Genomic DNA, 21,849 nt, shown 5'->3' with positions numbered 1-21,849 from the left:
CAATCCGATCTTGAGAAATGGGTTGAGTATGCTTCCCTAGTTACTCTCTGCGCCTACTGTTTTATTTTGTTACAGGCGCGAGAATAATAAAAAAATCACCATCATCGTCGTTGCAATCATTCCTACGACAGTGAACGTTTGCTGTGGTGTTGTTGCTGCTGTTCTGTCGTTCACAGCCGGTCCGGTAAGCAGCGTTAGAAACATCGCAGTCAAGCCGAGAACATACACTCGGTTTCTCCTCTAGAATCCGCCATAACTAAACATCGTTCTTCTTATTGGAGAGCTCCATGTCGCAATCGTCAAGAGGGCAATTTGTTTTCTCTGCCCAGTCCAATCATCGATTTTAGAGCATCGCTCCCCCCCCCCCTCCATACTTCTCCTTCCATCTCTCTCTACTTCTCTCTTCACAAAAAAAAACAAAACAAAAAAAACACACACACTAAAGTCTATCAACTCCTCTTCCTTGTCCCCCTTGCAAGTCATAGAGTTACAAAGACCGAGGTTTAAAGGCGGCCAATGTAAAGGAAAAGAGCGCCATTCAATCCTTTAATGTTCTCGGCATGCGCGTACATGCAAACAAACAAGCATGCACGCCTGCGCACACACAAGCCCGCGTGTAACCACCAGCATCCTCTTACCCCGCCCCACACACACATCCTCCTCCTCTCCCTCCTCCTGAAATCCGCATCCTTCACGCTTGAAACTGCTGTACACGTACGACAGCGCGAGGCTGGACGGCGAGGAGCAACACACGACCCTGGAGTTATTTTTGCTTGTGACCTAATTCTGGGGTTAATTTTATGACTCAAGGATTGTGACATGCAATGTGCAGTCACAGGCATCTCAGCCTCTGGAATCGATCAGTGACCAGCGGCCAAGCCCCAATTTGGAGACAGAAACCAGAGCCACGCTGGCTTCTTCTTGCCTCCCGTCTCCACTGTAGTCACTGCCACTCCCTTCCTCTCGCCTGTTGCGTCACGTGGCTTGTTTACAAATACAAACCACGGGCACCAAGAAAGGTAAACAATGGTGTCGCACCATGGCGTCTTGCGAAATTTCCTCATCGGCGTGGTTGCAAGCCTAATGCCCAACATGCCACCTTCTCTTTCTTTACCCTTTATTTTATCGCACGAGATCGATCGCAAAAAAAAAAAAAAAATAAAAAGGAAAAAATGCTCCACGCAAAGTAAGATCTGATCACAGAGTGTCTGCTCCGATATAATACAGCCAGTTAACGTGGCAAAGCAAGGGTAACAGCTCTTGGGACAAGAAAAACTGTAATGTGAGAGTAAACTCCGGTGCTTCGATTCGGTCCTCGAGAGGCTGGTGGAGGAGCGTTTGTGATGTGACGAGTGATGCTGAAGTAGATCAGCGTTAGTCGTCAGGCGCCGATGGTGACAAGGCTGGGAGACGAGGCAAGTTGGGAGTGAGAGACTTTGCTTCGCTTGCCTATCACCCTGTGCCCTGGAGATGACATGGCACAGAACGGACAAGCTACTTAAATTATGCAATGTTTGTCATGCTGCGAAATCACGGTAACCACATCAATAAATTTCAGCTGAACCAACACCCCCGCACGCGCTAGTAAGGCCGCGGGGCCGACAATTGGGGGAATAGGACGTTTTTCTTCTTTTCTTTCTTGCGTTCGTTCCATGGCCTTTTATTCTCTCACTTCTTTTTTCGGTGCCTTTAGCTTTTTTTCTGTTATCTTGTTTGCGTTTCTTTTTAGTGTTCAAAATGCGATTTATTTTCTTTGCGCACGTGCGTGCACGTATGCATATCTGTTGTGTCCTAACACGTTCACGCACACACGCATAACGGTTTTGAGTTTGCGCACACAAGCAAACACGCACGCATATTAGAATCATTGCGAACGATGCACGCGCATGCCAATCGCCAAGCTCCGCCTTTGCTGTTAATGGGTAAAGGCACGTGTTTCAAAATGCTCAAGAAATTTTTCGCTCGTTTTTGTCAATTGTCTTCGTACCGCGATTCCCTAACCCCGCTTTCAAACTTAGGAAAAAACAAAAAGCATCTAAAATCATCAAGAGATAGATACGGTTGTCCCATCGTCGACCTTCTAAAGGATGTCGGTATTCTCGAGCCGTTTGTGGCCAACTTGCAATTTTAAACGTAGTCTGTAATTTAACTCCATTCAACGGAATCTCCGAGTTATATCCCTCCTGCCCTCGCATCAGTCTGCGACTCTATTACAAGCTCCTGGGAAACACATTAGGGGCTAGGTCACAGCTCGGTCAAGAACAGTCAAAGAAAGCGGCGGGTGAGAGGGTGGGGCAGGGAGAGAGAGAGAGGGTGCTACACCCATGGTGCAATCTCTTACAAGCAGCTGCACAGCAAGGACATGCAGGTCCGGAGAAGGTTTAAGTGCATCATCGGCGGCGGAGATAGTGGAGTGGTGGTGGTGGTGGTGGTGGTGGTGGTGGTGGCGGGGTGGGGAAGGGGATTGAGAGGTGCATCTCGCCACTGCAGACGACAGGACGTTCAAAAGTTCACAGACGACGGCTAAAGACCGAGCGGAGATAAGACAAGCCCTGCCTCCAGTATAGGTGCTACCCGGCACCTACGATAATAAGTCAAGGGTGTTTAGTAACACCCCCAGCTCTCGTGTCCCGGCACACTAGTGTGTGTAAAGCAGGCCGGGCGGCTCATAAAGGAGGCTAGGGCGCTCGTGCTATTTAATGCTGGTTTATCATCTTCGTCAGACAATCGACAGCTATTACATACAAAGAACGGCAGATGTTTCGGGTAGCGACTAGACGAGCTGCAGTCGATTTTAATGACGGGAAAAAGGGGTATCAAGCCAACGGCCCACACCCTCTCATCTGAAAAAGCCCGTTCAACCATCAAGCCTGCACGGCATACCTGAAAGGGAGAAACAAGCCTCGTTGTTCGCCACAAGAAGAACAGTAGGTAAGACTAGCATTATTGCTGCGTCAATCTGGCATCCCCCAGCCCTCCATAAATATGCAAGTGCTGCACGGCCCTCATTATTCCCTTTGTCCGGCGTGCAGTGTGTGCACAGCTTACGGCGCAAAGGCCTGTTTATGGCGGCAAGTGTCCCTGTAAGAGGCGCGTTACCTGCCTCCTGTACCATCGCTGCCACAGCCTTTATGAATTCCCTGTCGCCTTTTTGCATTCGTCTGCTGGTCATGAAACCAGGCTGAACATGGCGGGACGAGTCGCGTGACTGCGCTTTATGAGAGCGCGAGTACCGGGCAAGATGTTTGACGAGCTCAGCCAGTGTTGCTACATCACCGCCATTAACTCTTGTAATGTGTCGACACCAATCTCAAGGTGTTAAGCGTCGGCGACAACAATCAGCAGTCGTAATGTCTACATAATGAGCAGCTCCAAAGTAAACAACCTTATGAATATGTAATGCAAAAACGGTACGCAGGTATACTGTATGAACGTCTCTATCCACGATTAGTGAATAAACTGTATAAATGAAACTGTCGGTAAGTGGAATGTGTACATACAATCTATACGCAGCATTAATGACAACAATAAGAAGACACCAATACAAACAGCCTGCAATAATTTATTCCTACAAACCTGTGTTTTTGGTGCTACAAGCAAAAAGTCTATCCGAAAAAAAACTCGTTTTCATATTTCACCCATTTCGTTTTTAGAAGTCGTAATGTTCAAACAATTAAACTACATCAAAGCTTTCTGTTTTAAAAGTTAGTTTATAATTGCGCCAGTGAATTCCATGGGAAGACTCCAAACGTCAAGAAATAAACATCCAACAGCTGGCAGACAACAAACGTTGCGCAAAGATTTCCTGTACAAACGAAACGAGCTCTTGCCGAGCAACTCAACTGCTCTCATCACCGAGCGAGGATGCGGCAGTTTAAACGAGCCTAATTGTGCTATAATTGTTTGATAATACCTAACTCCTTTTTAGCTTTTTTTTTTTTTAACAACGCTGCTGTTGATTATGATTATCTCTAGCGATGGGAAGAACCTGTTAAGAAAGAAGAAGGATACGCCATTAGGCTCCATCTCTCTCACTCAAGTAACTGAAGCTCCTCGCTACTCTCTACCATTCTGGTCGGTGACTGAAAGCGGGAAGTTCAGGCAAGCAAGTGAACTGTACTCATGCTCTCAGTCCAAGAAGAATACTACAGTTGTCTCAATAAGTACGCTGCGCCTTACAAACAGAACATTAGCAGGTTTATTAACTGTAATATAGACATAACGGCAAAGTAAACTGCATTAAAATTATATCAGTAAATAAGATATTGCACATTGTTTGGGAGACCACCCTTTAAACTTACTGCCCTGAAATATCCCCTCACTACAGTTGCTATACTATCGGGACTGTTGAATAGGTATAACCGCTGCTACTATTTTTGTTCATACCTCAGAGACAGATCCCATCATTTTGTTTACTGCCGCTGTTGTCCTGTTTACCACTGTGTGTTTGCGCTCTCTGCTGCCTTTATGTCGTTTATAAATACGACCCTTAAAGCGGCAGGTTTGCGTGCCAGAGAAATTATTATTCCCAAATATTGAAATAATCAATTATTTCTCAAACGGAAATTATACCCTTTGTTCCTGTTTTTCACTCCCACAAACATGGGATTATTTTCAGAACATTCACAAGCAGGAAGTGCAGATGAAGATAAAACGCATACTCACAATACGCTCGTAAAAGGGAACGACAAAAGCAGCTACAATTGTTAATGACATTCTACCAAACTTGTAAACAGGATAATAACAATAAAAGAACCCCTATTTTTATACTCTAGGAGTGGTGCTAATGGCACAACCTTCCAATTCCCCACCCTGTAGCATTTTCAAACGCTTACCTCAAAACCGTGGATATCTATACTCGACTAAACAGTCGTCATCCCCCTACTCTGTAACGGAGGCAAGGGGTACGTGTACCAAGCTCTGCTGTAAGAAGTCATCACTAATGTGCCCAGCGACGCCAGACGAGGCGAGGACTTAAAATTTTAACCTGCAACAGACTTTCTTTTCGGCAGTTTTGTTTTGTTTTTTGTTTTGATTATACGTAAAATTCGTTGGTTCTGACCAGATTTTACAGACTCAAACTTTTGTTTTTTTTAACAAAGTATTATTTCTAGTGTTTTCTGCTTTGTAAGACTATCTCGATCTCGAGATAAAAAACAAATAGTGTTCGCAGGGCTGCTGTAACTGTGCCTGTGATGCTTCCGCTCTCCCTTCCTGTAGCGACAATAAGAGGACGAGATAGTCCACCCGAGAGGATGACATCGGCGATATTAGTAACCGCCAACAGCCCGGGTGTCAGCTGCCGACCCACGCACTACAAGTGCACATGCAAGTGCAAGGGCCAGCTGCACAACACAGTTCTAATTGTAACACTTTAAAACCTTACCTCTACTTAGATAATAAGTTTTATAAATATTATAGAACAATTTTATGACTTTTTAAAACTAAGATTGTTGTAAATCAATTTTTAAAAACTGTTTAAGCCAGATTTTCGTTCCAATGTCAGCACAATTTTGTGTACGCACTTGTGCACCGTATTAAATGTCATAAGAGCGATTTTTTAAAAACGTTCATAAATTTTCTTCTTTAGAAAGTTAGAAGTTTTAGTAAGTTAAAGTATGAAACATGTTGTGCAAGGACCTCGGATGGTAGCCAGTGGCTCACTATGTACCACGTACTACACACACCGAGACGAGTGAGGCAATGAGCCACTACAGAGACATGTTTGCCAGGCTGACGGTGTCGGACACGCTTGTGCCGCTATGTCTCTTGATCGCGCCGTTCATTACTCGAGGTTGCGCATCAACACTTTCATCAACCGTAGCGCACACGAGCGGCCAGAATGACACACAGCAGGTGACGCTGTCATTTACAGATGCTCACCTCTGCTCATCCATCTGCGCGTTATTGCCGCAAAAAGATCATCTCCATCTCCATCGTGCTGTAAGCAGGTAACAACTCGCGTTATCTGCTTCTCGCTCGTACAATATAAATAATTATTAATAAATAATAATTTTTATTAATAATATTATTATTTCTGCACTTAGTAAAGTCCTCTAAGAGGCAGTTATTAAATAAAATGTGATAATTATAGGCTGCTTTGATTGTGTGAAAAACGAATATACACCACAAACGCTGTACGTGTGTTGGTGTTGCAAGAGTGTATGTGCGTTCTTGTGTGTGTGTACATTTGGGTCTGATTAGGACAACAGTCATATATATATATTAATGAGCGAGAAAGTTATATATATAGAGAGAGAGGTGGGGTGATATGAATGATACAAAGGTGCAATTAATGCCTGCTGAAGTATGTGCTCATTCACCTTGGCGTATATGTGAGTGTTCATGCGAAAAAGCTTTGAGCCGCGTTCTGTGGTGGAAACGGCGCTACACAAATAAACAGATTTATTAGAGTTATTAGATGCTGGCTTGTGGACATTCTCATATTGCGGATTTCCTCCATTAGCACTACGTCAATGGAATATCATGTTGGGATTTATCCTTTCTTTTTCCAATCCATGTGACTGTTTAGCTTGTTGTGTACCATTGGTCTACGGCTGATTTGCTGTGAAATAGGTTTTGTTTTCTTTCTTCTTTTTTTTATGAGAAGCTTTGTGAGCTGGAAAAAGTCTGTATGTGATGTTCCAGGCAGCGCATCAAGGTGGAAAACAAGGGGAGACAGGGTTAGAGAGAAAGGGATTGGAACAGACACAAGGACCGTTTATACAACTGCGAATAACGTCTGAAAGAGGAACACAATGGCCGATGATTAGTCAGAAAATAGAAGCTGAACACGAACACAGCCGTCACATTGACAACAGCATCGACACTTTCTGGAGGGAGAACTCGGCCTTTCAGTGAGTACTAATCAGCGTCAATCTCGCCGACCCTAATCCCTCGACCTTTTGTCAGTTATTACAATGAGCCAGTGCACAACTTGCCCTCCCCCTTAGTGAGAAAGTGAGACAAAAAAAAAATAACCATCAGAGATTGCATTTTCCCCAATTATTGGCTATTGATAACCGCCTTTCTTCCCTGACCAAATCAAAGGAGTGCATGCGATTACACGTGCACTGTGCAAGATGACAATGCTCACTATGTTGATGTAAATACATCCTACCTTTGTCTTCTTACAGACCAGCTGCGTGCCAAGGTTAGGACTACCGTTTAACCAAGGCCAATAATTTCCTTTTTGATGAACACTGTTCTTGACAAAAATCGGGTCTAAACCAATACCACTCTCTATCTGAATTTCATAATAAACGGCCAAACGCAGCTTTCAATATTTCCTTTAGTTAAATTGTGACAACAGAAATTACGATTTCTGCCTACATGAATAAATGAAACCTGACGACCTCAGATATAACAATATATGTCATTATATATATCCTGCTGATTATCACACAAGGAAGCACGCGTTTCATAAGAGAACTGATCGTATGATGTTGTCCTGTGAAGCAGATCGAACGACCAGTGCTAATTTGACAGAGTGTAAGCACGCGTGCCCACGTGTTATGTTACAGACGGCCAGACTACTGACAAGTCTTGTTTTTGTTAGTTTTGTGTGTGGATTGTTTTGTTTTGTTTTGTTTATATTTACCAGAAGCACTCTGCTTATTCGATTCACTAATCAACATCCTGACAGAGTGCTTTAGACCAGGCCAGGACACGGTCAGGGGTACGAGTGCACGGCATATGGTTCGGTGTTATTTGAACGGTTAAAACCAGTTAAACTGTCCGTTTTTAGTGCGATTATAGAAACAATACAGATGTGCCATCCCCGTAATAAAAGTCCACACATGTGAAAACGGTAAATTACAAGCTTTGTGAGGGAAGTGGGAGGGACGTGTGTCAGAACAAAGCTGTGCACACCTCACTATCTTGCTGTGATAAAATGAGGGAGGGGGACCCGTAACGTGTAATTTTCTCTTCTTGTTCTCTTGTGATGAAGTATTTACAAGGTGAGCTTCACATTTGAACAACAGGGTATTTACAGGTGTAACACGTTGTTTACATCAATAACTAGGTGTTCACTCGTGACGGATTGCTTACAGACAACAGCGATGGCTGCTGGGTAAAGTAGCGTCAACAGGAGTTGATTAGATAAGGTCTGGAACCACTGAGAAGGCCCATCAGGAAACGTGGCCTGATGGAAATGTTACTCTCCGAGAAAGGGTGCTGATTATTTCAAACTCCAATGGATCTCATTTCCATGATTTAATTCATTACGGCCATTCTAAAAACCTAAAACTCATTTCTCATCTTATAAGAGAAATCTTGTTTCTGTTCTTTTCCAAAAAAAGGAGTTCGGGGGTAAAATAAGAACGTTTTGTTTTCACGAGATTGAGGAGTGGAGATAAATTTCAAAAAGAAACAAAAGATAAGGGACGCAGCAGTGGAGAAATAAAACCAGCCATGAACGTGGGCAGAAGGTGCGAAAGGACAAAAGATGATGAGATGAGTCAGATTTTTGTCGACCATGTATGGTACCTACGTTACAGGTAGAATGAGCCATCGCAGCTGTAGTAGAAAGAAGTCGACAGGAAGGTGTGGAGGAGGTGGTCTACTGATACCGTTTGATGTTTAGCTTGCTCTTCTTTTTCCTTTGATGGAAGTCCGATGCTGGGTGGCCACTCGGGTATCTGTTTACGAGCTGGTTAGTCCCCCCTATAAGAGCTGGGTGCTTTTTAGTGAGATGCGACTGCGTTCTGAGATGGGGGCGCTCGACAAGAGACCTACTGTATGCTATGTTCATTGTTTATCCACGCGCCTACAAGCTCATCATGCACGACACACATGCACGCACCACATTTCTACGAGACAATAACACAGGTTCACAAAGACCCTCCTCTAAACAATACACACATCAAGACCTACACACATCCAAGTATTTCACAAGCGGTTGGTTTACCTGACTTGCTGGAGAATCGACCTTTTTTTTTGTTTTGTTGTTAAAAGGAAGATTTTGATTAATCAAAGGTTTTCGTTCGTTCAGGGGCTGGCGATCGAGGCCTTCAAGAAAGCAGAGGGCGCCAGGAAGGTTAGTCAAGGGACAAAGACCTGAGCCCAAAAAACTCTACTTTGACTGACATGTGTGATTGCTCCGTCGTGCGCTCAATGTGTTCAGAGTCGGAAACTTCAAAAGCATCCCATTAACCAATTTTTAAAAAACACTCCTTAGCGTGGGCAAGGAAACTAAAAGGAAAATTGCCGCAATTACATTCTAACATCCAGACAAGGAAAGATATTCTATCAAAGCACGAACGACTCTGTATGTAATAAAAGAAATGACGTCCTGCTTAACCATTCGAAAATATTCAGCATCAAATTATTTGTTTCTGCGCTAGTTGAGAGAAAAATATTAAAGTGTGAAAATAAACATCTGTTAGTTCCTTATTACAACAACAGATCCACACACAGACTGCGTAAACGAACACTTTGTTCTTGACTGCAACAAGAAAACGAGTCAAAACCATTTTGATTATACTGAAGTGAGGTCTACAAGAGTAAAAAGCAAAAACAAAAACCAGTCCTCTGCGGACAAAAGCGAATGAAAGGTCATTAGGCTACCGAAGGTCCATGAAAAGGCAGGCATGCGTGCGTGCGTGGGTGTTTGCTTCGTTTCCTCGGGTACGCAAAGAGAAAAAGTTACAAGAATAAAGACAAAACCTTTGTGTCCTGAAGACTACGTTCGCGATGAGACAAAAGACCACGCAGTTCTTTTCATTTTAGTTTTATTTTATTTTGGGTGCATCCACGTCCAAGACATTCGACACATGGCCATCAACTGCAAGTCTGCTGGGTGGAACACAAAGGCGGCCAGACCAGAAGGTGGCCGGTGCTAACACATGCACGCTGGCAAATCCACCCACAACAGACCGACAGCCACGCTTCAGTAGGTAACGACGCACGATCTGTCAATACCTCCACGCACGTGCCGACAAAGAACTCGCAGCAGACCTTCGCACTCAAAGACCTGTGTAGTCTGTCCTTTACAAATTATTTTGAGAGATGTCACTTCTTGATGTTTCCTTAGGTCTGTTTTGCTCCTACTGTTTTCTTCTCAAGGTATTGCTCGCAATGACTTGCTCTTCTTAGATATTGATCATCAAGTGTTTTTATTTATCACGTGTTGTACCTACAATTCTCTCTTGTACTGTTACACCGTCTAACCTACTCAATGTGGCTTTTTGCAGGCAACAGTCAATTATTTAAGGAAACGCGCTATAAAATAGTGTGTATTTATACATTTATAAACCTTTGGGAGAAACCTTCATGTAAAATTTTGAAATACGAAATATAATTATTAAACGGGACGATCATAATGTCATAGTGTTATATGAAAGAAACCTGTCCAGGCTAATGGAGAGAAATGAAAGTCTCCACTCGTTGAATAAGTCGCTTTAAAAGTGTAGTGGACTGCAATATTTTCTTATCACTTTGAAAAGCGCAATGCAAAACACTATATTCTCCGAATCTCAAAAAATTTTCTTTCCGTACTCGAGATGCATATTTACCAACATCAACATTCACAGAAGGCGATGTCTGACCATTATGTTTGTCCACAGATGAGACTACTCAAAGTACGGTTACAGTTCTCCCACTCCACCTTCGGAAAGTACCCATATACAATTCTGACATCTCTGCTGTGGATTTTTTTCTGTTCATTTTCATATTTGCAGGTCTGTATCTCGAGGACCGAAAGGGATATTCACTCAGATTTAGGGAAACAGTATCTCGCACTGAGTTTGACCCATTCATTAACCCTTTAGACTTTAAAAGTCAAGCATTAGGCTGCATTTTACAGCAGTAAACATTGGATTTGTTTTCCTTACGAAATGCTCATAAAGCCCGGTCCCGTAAAAATTCACTACATGTATGAGGAATACTTCGCACCGCCTCCCCCGATTTTGAAACCGCTCTTTCAAAATGCATTTTCAAATTAAACATTAAGTACTTTTAAAACTAAATTCAACCGTCCATAAAGCAATTTAGAAAGCGCCACACTGTAATCCGAAGCTTCAATTTTACACACCAAGGAAAGGGTCAGAGGTCTGCATCAAAAGGTAGACTTGATTAATGACTAATGACGGAAAGAAGGAGCAGCAGAATGCGCCAAAGCAAATAAATGGTCTAAATGGATTAACAGAATAGGAATCCAGACGTTTCATCTCTAGAATATTCCTCCATTCCTCTCCCCGTCAGAAGACTGCGTGTCTAAGCGCACTCACGCGCGTGCGCACACACAGACACACTGGGGTGGGGTGGGGGTGAAATGAAGAGAAACGAGGAAAGGCGGAAGTTACATTTCCTAATGAATGGGATTTTTTGAACTCCTCTGGGCGCAGCAACACAGTGATACATTAGCTATTTCTGCATTCACTTAAATGAGATATTCTTTCTCGCTCCAGAAGGAAAACGTGATCCCTGCTCGGTCCGGTCCCTATATTTAAACATCTTCCCTCCCCGCCTTCTTCTCAAAGACCGAGAGCTCCGTTGCCTCCTCGCCATGTTTGAGTAGTATCCCAAGCAACCATTTCAGGCGTGTAAGCGTTCCTCCATCCACAGAAACCCTCCGGTGTGGCTTAGCACTGCGAAAGCTGACTCTTAAAAAAAAAGGGGGGGGGGATTATTTTGATTCCACCATTTTAATTTCAAAAGAAACTGAACTCTTTGATTTGAAAATGCATGTTTTGCGCGGTGGCGTTCCAAGCAGGTATGCAATTAGGATGTCAACTACAAAACAAGGACGTGGCGGAGATTGAAGAACGGTAAACAGGCGAAGAAGAGCTCGGGCCTGGTGACGTCTGTCAAAGCTCGACTTCACGGTCATCAGCAGAGGTTAAATGTCTGACCCCGGCAATGAACAGCGGAGAGAAAGGTGAAGTCAGAGCCTTTCCATCAAAAGGCTCGGTGTTAAGTGGCAATGTTGAGGGGTTCACGTTTTTCTTGTCGGGTTTCCGAATGTAGCCCTCTTTAACTGGACGTAATCAACAACAACAACAAAATCACACCAGTAATTAGTCTGACAACATACACTTATAAAACATTTATATCGAGAAAATATATTTCGATGGTAACGAATTCTGATGTCTTTATCATGAAATAGCATCACCTTTTAACATTTCCGACATATTTGTGACGTCAGTCCAATGAGTAAACGGTCGGATCCCCCAACTGCTAATGGGTTAACAGCATTAGGAGGGTATCTGGCGACCTGTGCGACTACAGTCGCTTTGCAATGGAAAAATGGCAGATGAATGGGCAGTGGGAAAGCAGAATGCAGATGCAGCAGGGAGGAAAGTAGGAGGAGTAGAGCCCAAGTGCTGGGTGATCCAGCAAAACCCAATTAGCACCGTCAGTCCGAGGCGGCGCGTACGGAACGTGCAGCACCTGAGAAACGCATCCAGCAGATCGCCAGCGCCGGTGATGACGTCACTGTCCGCGTGCACACGCAGGAGGAGGGCTGGGGAGGGGTGACCTTTAAACTATTCAAATATATGCTGGCATGACTGGCATGGCGCAAGGACGTACCGGTCCCAGAGGAAATTATGGGCGGGCTGGGGAGGGGGAATTAATAAGCACCAGCGCAGGACCGCACGGACGTAGAATTAAAGTTCTTAGTTCCTGCGTTGTCTTTGATTATCTCCGCCGACTCAAGTCCAGATTAATCTCTGAAGAACAAAGTTTTTTTTCCCTCCTTTTTTTTAAAACAGGAAACGAAATGGTTTTTGTTTTACGTGTCAACACCTGGATAAATTAGACGAAATACTACTCTAGACCATTTGATTTATTTTTTTGTGTGTCATCAAGAACTAATAATGCTTTCAAGTGTATGTTGTATTCCTGAACTGAGTTTTCCGGAAAAACATGGTGATACTCACCCTTTCCCCCCAAAAAAAATCAAACGGGTTTCAAAAGATACCTCAGCAACATATATATCTGTATTTTTTTTTCCCATATATTCTCTTAATTTTTAAACATGTTTTTCGTCCTCTCTCACGTTATATTAAAAATGAGGATTTTTTTAAACACCTACGCATGTAACTTATATTCTACATTAATTTAAAATCCAAGTTTTTGAATAGTGGGATGCAATTGTTTTAGTCATTTTAAGGCTGGGGGAGGCTAATGATTGGGTAAAGCACAGTACAAGATGTATAAATACGCTATTTCCATTCTCGACATACACACCTACAAACATAAAGAAGCACATAATGAGGTCAAAATCGATACGTCACGTTTGTACAGACACGCCTAGTTATTATATGGTACAAGGTCCCAAAGGCTGAGGTGTTTATAGGGTAAATGTATCCATAAACAAACCTGACGTCAGTGTTGTTGACCTCTTGCTGTGCCCTACACTCACATTAGTTCTTGAATAAATGCTAAAGTAAAATCGCATGGATGTAAGAGAATTAAAGGTCTGAGTTCCCCGTTTTGTCAGCAAAATCAACTTAACAGAGAAGCTGAAGTGAACAGAAGAAAAAGTGTATATTGCAGTCTGAAAACAAATCATTAAGACACGGCAGTGTCGTTTACAATCTGGGACAGAGAATTCAAAGATCTTTAATTTACTGTCCTAGTTGACTATCATAATTAGAAAAAAACTGTTGACGTTTCTGAAGGTATTAAAACATAATTAAAAATGAAACTGCCACCTACATTTTTTTCCATTTAAATAGCTACTTTTAATCCAGTACTTTTCATCAACACGTTACTTTGAAAACTAATTCGGTTTCGACTTTTTTGATTTTTTTTTTTTATGGGCTTTCTACGAGGTTCCTATGGTTAAGAGCTTTTGGTATTTTTGTTACCCCATTCTACTTGCTCGCGTTTTGTATGGTTCGCACAGATATAGCATGAACATACTTTAAGTCTCTCAGCACGGAAAGCGGCGAAAGTGCCCTCTAGTGAAAGTATTTCAGTGTCGTTCCTCAAAATTCGACGCTATGCGAGAGTAGTTGGTTTTAGAACAATTTGAAAAAAATATATAGGGCAAAGGCATTGAAAGCTTTCGAATCATTTAACCTCAGATTATAGCTTTGGAGGTGAAACGCAGGAAGAAACTGGTGTTCACGGCAGACATTATTTATCTTGACCACTTCTCGCTTCCCCATACAATGATAACGCAAAGTCCCTCGACACTAAAACGGAAGGATGGGGTCGTGTGCGCGCGAGCGTTAGAAAATATGGCCAAACAATGAAGAGAGAGAAAGGGAGGGGTACAGGCCGACATGCACACATTTGCTGATCAAAATATGTCTCTGTGGGTATGTTTACACGTGTACTCAGCGTGTAAAGACGGGTGGGTGGGGAGGCACACAATTTGTGGTTTCAGCGTTATTCTACGTGCGAACACAATGTGTACATGTGTATGTCTGTAACCTTCAGCATCTCGTGCGCTGTTTACAGGGAAAAAATGTAACAGCAACAATATTTATACTTAACACAACAACGTACGTAAAGCCGACACCTGCACAGACAGACAACAAGACGAATAAAGCGCCTACACGCACATTTACAGACCAAACTATGTCGATGATCATAGCAAGAGGATGTAGGGACCCCTTACAGTAAACAAGAAACACTAGTGTGGGACTTCACAGGTGACAATGTGGAAATGTGATATTGTCGGCATTGTTTAATAACAAATCTTTCTCCAAATTGTTTGACCTATCTCTGCCTCTAGAATCTTGCAATATTGCCATAAGGCAGAGGTCCTGATGGTTGGTTTCTATCCCTATGTTCCGAGACTGATAAAAAATATCTACAGGTACTTTAGCTATGGCTAAAAAGACTGGGATTTCTACATCCACTTTAAGTTAAAATATATTTTCACACTCCACACAAATTCCTTTCTTCTACGCTTTTCGGGAGAGGGGAAGGGGAAAATTTTCTCAAGAGTTCAAATGATACATTTTTCAAAGAAAAAAGTTTTATTCATTACCGCTTCAGATTTGTGCACTCAAATATTATCTATCAGCCTCTACCTCTGCCGCTCAGACTGCAGTTTTCGATTTAATTATGGATTTTGCTCAATTTATTAATCACATTTCCATGATGCCATATCTGTGTCAAATTGGGGTTTTGGGTGAAGTGAACTTCACGTACAAATTTGTGTAATCACATGCTACAAATGTAAAGTCTCTTTAAGCTTTAAGCTGGTCTAGACATTTTCTGTAACAGGTAGAAGAAACCTGTATCGTCCCTAGTGCCTGTGCACGTCAGTTCGGTCACACACACAGAAAGCATTAACAGAGACAGTAAGGAGCTGAGCGGTAATATGATATCAATGTGGAGTATCTACATGAAACCTACAATGGATGTGCGATACAAAAAACATCGGAGATAAGAGATGATTTCACTTACTGAGGGGGGAACTGGTGTGGAAGCGACGCCCTGGGGAGATGTGTCCGTCCGATTCCCCCAGCCCCCACTGGCATCCCCTGGATTGGTGAGGGTCTGAAAATAAATGATTCAAATGCGGTTAAGATTCCTTGCTTCCTTCCATTATTCCACAAACAGCAAACAGTGCGTGTGCGTGCACACCTTCTCTCTCTCTCTCTCTGCTGTTCCAGATGCATGCATACAGACACAAACATATATATAGTTATAGTTAATAAGCTATATATTATATATCAGCTATATATATGTTACACATATATGCAATCCTGTACATACCCCCTAACATACAATTACTACGAAGATAAAGTGTCTGAGTCTGTTAGATACATCAAAGTCGATGCATATGCTGACAAACTGTAATAAACATACGACAGGTAAAAGACAAATGCGTGCTCTCGCTTCACCCAAAGGTCAGGGTCAGGACACCCCACACCTCTACCTCCACCACCACCCTTCACATTTCTCATATTCTCAGCAAGCGCGTCAGTCACCAAGCACAAGTGCACAGCACGCAGAGCGGAGGTATCAGAAAGAGTAAAGGTTATAAAAGAGAAAGAAAGAACGAGAGAACATTCAAAGAAACTTGCAGACAAAGAGGCAAAGTTCAGAAGAAACTAAAGTTGCTTAGTTTGCATCATCTAATTACTATCAAGCCAACAGCTGGGTGCAGCTCTTACAGGGAATCAAACAAATTACAGAATGCTGCAAGTCGTTGAGTTTTTACGATAATAAAAGTATATTTCGGTAAACTTGTCATTACTATTTTTGGCCGCGTGAGGAAATCACCTGACTGCGACGCTCTCCCTACCTTCCCCAACCAAAACAGCCGGTTGAAAAAATCTCGGAATGACAAAGCATTATTCTTTCCAAGTCACGAGGACTAAGTGACATCAGAGACATTGATACTAGTGCAGAAAAAGACATATACAGCAAGACATTTACAACTATACAACAAATGTTTCAATAACAGCTCTTCTGTGTAACCTCTTGCTTCAGTGGCGCGCGCGACTCAACATCCACAACACGGACAAAGAACTTTGAGCACGAGCGGCACCAGCAACATTACTTATTCAAGCAACAACCGTCACGTGGCTAGTTCAAAGGGGACACGTCATTTACTAACGAGTGAGCAAGTGCATCAGTATCGTCCCTGATCAGTCGAGTGCAGCCAACGGGGGAGTGCAGCTTGCAGATTTCGCTCCGCACCGCCGATTATTTTCCAGCAGCGAATGTAGCAGCCGACAGCACAAACCTACTTCCGACACTTCCAGAGGAGGTCAGGCACGAGGTCAAGGTGAATTCATCACAACCAGCTTCAGGTGGACAGGTCGCACAGGTCACACTCAGCTTTAGGGTGGGTAGGTGGGTAGGGCTTACAAACGGCTTTAAAAATCCACAGCCACGGTGGATATTGTGCCCAACATACACCGCCGTCGCGTTACAAGACAACGACAATGGCTGCTACGGTCCTATCCCTCCAAAATTTATCGTCGACACCGGAAAGGTGGACTGTGTTTATGACCCTCGCTGTAATACATCGACGGTGATGATTTCTCACACTAAATGGCTAATGCCCTTTTTTACTTTGTTGTTGTTGCTGTTGTTGTCAGTGACGAAATGTGTAAGGCCGGTCCTTGGCAGTCTTTTTGTCCTTGGCAACTGTAGGGCTGTGGCATGCGATGCAACAATTCAGCATCGAGAAAGGTCTCGTCCAAGTCATGGACGCGCTGCATAAGACTAACGCAGTGCCGCTGAATAACCAATTAGCAGCTTACTTTCACACGACAGTAAAAGCACGTCAAGGGTGCCCTCTATCACCTGTTCTTTTTTCTGGGAACCATCACGCATCAAGCCCCCCACGACCATCACATTTCCATTTCCATCGATTTGCAACCTACGCTTGGCAGACAACATCGACCTGACAGCAGGCACCAACAGAGAACTGCAAGACCTTACCAACAGACTAACAGACAGTTCAAACCATTTACAATGGAAGACCAGCACTGACAATAGCAAAGTCATGGCACCTGGCGATAGCAGACATCTACATGAACGAGTACGGCTGGAAGAGGTTAGCAGCCTCGGAAGACACCTCTTCAAGGACGGCAGCTCCGTGGCAGATACCCGCATCAAGATCGCAACGGCGGCAATGGGTAGGCTGGAGCAGCATCAGGGTTACTACACAATACAGTCTGTACAAGTCCCTCCTAATACCAATCCTGCTTTGCGGGTGTGAAATGTGGACCCTGTTTGACGATCGGGAGAGAAGAATCTAGGCATTCGAGAACAAGAGCCCGAGCAGGCTGCGCCGAATCTGGTACACAGAACATAAATCCAATGACTATGTACAAAGCACGGTTGCCACACTCGAAGGCCACCAGGAATCCCTACTTGCAGCAGTCTAGCGGCGAAAGCCATGTGACCAGGCACCACACTTTATCAAAGACTTGTCCTTCAAGGTACCCGGAGAGCTCTCGACGACTAGAGGTGATCAAAAGAAAAAACTGTCTTACAAACTCCAAAGATTCAACTGGTCGTCCTGCGTAGGAACTACTCACTATCGCCCAAGACAGACGTGAGCAGAGGGCCTTGTCTTAATAACTTATACAGTGAACTTATATAGTGCCATACCTCGGTCCTGTCGGCATACTCATAGCGCCTTACACACACAAAAAAAATACACATTAATACATGGACGCACGCAACCAACATGTCATATGAGATGACATATGTAGCCAGAAGCTGCTCCCAGCGTGTACAATTCATTTGAATAACTACAATTCAGGATGCAAAAGGTCTTTTCCACACCACATGTCCTTTCATAGAATGAGTCTAATAGGTAGAACTTTTGGGGTTTCTTTTTATTTTTATTTATTTTTTATTTATTTGTTTATTTTATATTTTTTTGCTACTTATTAATGGGTTTACCTGCAGTATTCCTATTTGAAAAACCAAAATGAGTTTACAAGCCGTCGGTAGAGAAGAAGTGTAAATCCAGCGATGTAGTCTTCTGCCGCGTCTATCCATGTGTTTTCCCCCAAATATTTGTACCAGTAAAGAGACGAATGAATGCATGAATGGCGGATGTTCCGAGTACGAGGCACGCGTTGCTAGTAAGTAAATATGTTTGAACCGCAGTACTTCCGTGTAGGCTGGATGATAAGAAATGACAACAAATGACAAGAAATGTCTCCGTGTGCAGTCATTTGCACAACATGCATTAAACCATTTGTAAATCGACCCTTCCTACCATCTTTTTATATGGTTTTTTGGATTTAGCCTTCGTCTGCAATTGATGCTTGGGATGCTCTTTGTCTAGATGGATGGGGTGGAAGATAACGATGGAAAACTATAAATAAAAAGTAATAAGGGTTTACAGGAGTAAAGACTATCTAAAAACAAAACTAAGCCCGACTATCGCTGGCATTAGTTTACTCTATCATCCGCGCTTAGTGTTACTAGTGTGTCTGACTTGCTTGCAAGAGGGAAGAGAAACATCAAGCCACATTTGAAAGTCGATACCAAGGTTCTGGTTGCAAGCACGCTGACTGAATTGCTCAAAAGAAAATAAATAATCGAAAAATGGAATCAGGGACATTTTCCTGTACTTCAAAACTCATCAACAAAATCAGACAGAATAGGGCAAACAGCAGCGGGACAAAAACTAATAATAGTGGACTGAATGGAGCGCGCAAGAGGCCTGCAGGCTGGACTGAGGTGTGTGTCCACTGTCTGAACCGCTGTCAAAACAAAAACATTTTGCCTGAAAGGGGGGTAATCGCTATGAGTTAAGGCACGTTTCTGCCTACGTCACTCTCAAGATTTGGGCGCTCGTGACGTCAAGCCTAGAGCCGCATGTGACACTCGCTATTTGCTATTGTCGGTGGATGCCATTATACGACAGCTGTGAGCCGTTGAAAACACTTGACAAAGAAACCTCTCTCTCTCTCCACTTCTGGTGGCTTCTTCTTCCTCGGTTTCCACCATCACCACCACCAGCAGCAGCAGCTCAACCCACCAAAATGCTTCCTAACCAGCAGATTGTTACCCACTGAGCCAGCGTGCGCCGTCCACACCTGAACCATATTTAAGTCATGGCATTAGAAGTGGCTTTGTTAATACTCCCCCTACCCCTCTGCTCCAAGCGCAGGTTGTGTAATAAGCTTAATAAAATGGAGTCATAAAGGAGAGATAGGCTTTGTTAAGACTCAGTGGACACCAGCGCATGTGCACCCTCGCGCCCTGCTTCCGCCCTTTCAGCATCCCTCCCCATCCCACTCACACGAAGCAAAAAAAAAAAAAAATTGCTCACCTCTGGTCTGCAGGAGACAGGGCAGCACATAGCCACTAGGGTACATCTCATTCCCTACCTCACACCCGCACAATGCCCTGGGTGCACAAAAGATGTTTCAGCGTCACAGCGGCGCTCAGTGCGCGCGGCCAGGGTACACAAAGGTCACCACTCTTGACGAGGTCATTCAGGCGTGGGTGAGCGCAACGCTCGTCACCCGAAAAGCATGGCCGACACGAGGGCTACTTCGGAGCTCGTACACCCACAACGAATGCATCATCTTCCGGTAAGTCCTGCTAGGGACCGACGCCCACCCCTTTTCATGCCAACTGCACAAGCAAAGCGGCTCTCGGGCTGTCATGAAGCGCAGAGGTGATCAATGACTTTTAAAAGCCACAGCAGCAACAGCAGCAACAGCAGCACAACAACAACAGCTAGCCGAGTTTTCCCCGCCTGCAAAGCGACGGCGCTGGCATGTACAGGCCTCCACGCGGGCCCAGGGCCCAGTTCTCTTGCCTGTTGCTTGTAAGCTGGCACCGCAAACTTTCTTCCTTTCCCCAACAGAAACAACAACAACAGCCGGACGGCACCACCACCAGCGACTAAGCGGGTCTTGTATCGGAATGGGCCGTCCCGTACTGCACGGTGCCCGGGATGGCCAACTTCCCAGCAAAGGTGGCCTCTCGCCGTACGTGACGCAAGAGCGGATGGACACAACAGCAGCAACAGCAGCAGCAGCAGCACGAGCGGCGGGGAGCAGCGTGGACACACAGCACGTGCGCCGAGCGAAGATGTGCAAAGCAGGATGCCGATCGAATCGGGACACAACCCCCTAGAAAACTGGCAACGAGTCGAAATCTCTTCATTCTTTCTGACGTTCGACACCCCATGCGGTTGGCACTCCGCGCCGCCTGTTCTGTGGGTTCTGTATATGTTTGGTTCGTGTTATTGATTTCCACTCACTACGAGGCGAAAAGCGTAAAATGTTACGCTCTCGAGCGTGGCACCCTCGCGTACGGGTGCGTGCAAGCGTGATAGGACGTATCTGGAATCCGCGGTGACGTCATCGTGCGGGAGGCGGCACACACCCCTAGCATATTGTCTATCTCTGGGAGTGTGCGTGCGTCGTGTGTGTTTGTGCGTGTGTTTGAGAGTGTCCCCATTTTCAGACAAGAAAAAAAAATTGGTAAACTGATCGGCATTGATAATAACCGCTACAATACTGCCGACGATCTGACAGCACACTGATATACACAAACACCTTGAAAAGGGTGAGCGTACTTCACCTTCGACTTACACCATCAGCATGTAAATGCCAAAGTTACAGGAGCGAGGACAAAATAGCTAAAACTGTCTTGGACAAAATTAACTGCGCTAACCGTTAAGAACATTCGACTAAATGAATTTTTTTCACTAAATGAATTTTTAAACTGACCACGAATGTCGTTCTTGTGCAAGAAGGTTGACATGGGGATGGTAAAGGATCTTCTCGATCAGACATGCATTATCAAATATATGACAAAGTTCACGACGGTCGAACAAGAATTTTGCACAGTCATACAGTAAGTGTGATTTTTAAACATCTTCGCGGTGATTCGATCGCTCGCACGCTCAACTTTTCAGAACAGATTGATTGTAAGAGAGAAGCACCAGGTAGACATACATCTCCTTCACAAAATTTCAGAAAGCATGACATAGACTGGACTTCTTACTGTACAAGCAAGTCAGGGGCCTTTGACACACCATTCTAGCACTTGGTGAATATTGTCACATCAAATTTCGCCAGAAAAAAATAGTGACGAAACGAATTAGGCTGCTTTATTTTCAGTTTTCCTTCTTTGTTTGATACTGCATTGTGTAGGCTTGTTTCCCGGCTGCACACTATTTTTTCTTTTTTTTCTTTTTTTTTATTTGTTGTCAAGAAAAAAAGCATTCTTTACTTCAAAATTTTCTTTAGCGGCTAGAATGATAAAGAACTGCAAAGCAAACTGTTGTTGTTTAGAAGGAACTGGCAAAAGAGCGGACTTGATCTGTAAAACCATTCTTATCAAAGGAAGTGACGGACTGTCCGAGTGACCGATTGATAGTTCCATTAACTGATTGATGTGAAGGCGAAAGTTAACTTGCTGAAAGCGCTAAAGAAGACACAG

At 43.8% G+C, this 21,849-nt stretch overlaps 1 protein-coding gene across 30 annotated transcripts in view; it reads right to left on the bottom strand.

The window, feature by feature from the left end:
- Positions 1 to 21,849, bottom strand: part of LOC112556085 (zinc finger protein 678-like) — a 248,897-nt gene that overhangs the window by 65,430 nt on the left and 161,618 nt on the right. For 28 of the 30 annotated variants that reach the window (XM_025224701.1, XM_025224708.1, XM_025224710.1 and 25 more), the window contains one exon: positions 15,373 to 15,465. In XM_025224701.1, the coding sequence (XP_025080486.1) occupies positions 15,373 to 15,465 (93 nt within the window). Of the gene's footprint in view, positions 1 to 15,372; positions 15,466 to 19,720; positions 20,620 to 21,849 lie in introns of those variants that run through there. The other 2 variants (XM_025224720.1, XM_025224709.1) reach the window with 2 other exon arrangements.

Source organism: Pomacea canaliculata, linkage group LG2 (assembly GCF_003073045.1).
Source record: "Pomacea canaliculata isolate SZHN2017 linkage group LG2, ASM307304v1, whole genome shotgun sequence".
Classification (NCBI taxonomy): Eukaryota; Metazoa; Mollusca; class Gastropoda; order Architaenioglossa; family Ampullariidae; genus Pomacea; species Pomacea canaliculata.
Note: the sequence above shows the minus strand (reverse complement) of the source record. Positions and strands in the feature narration are given on the sequence as shown.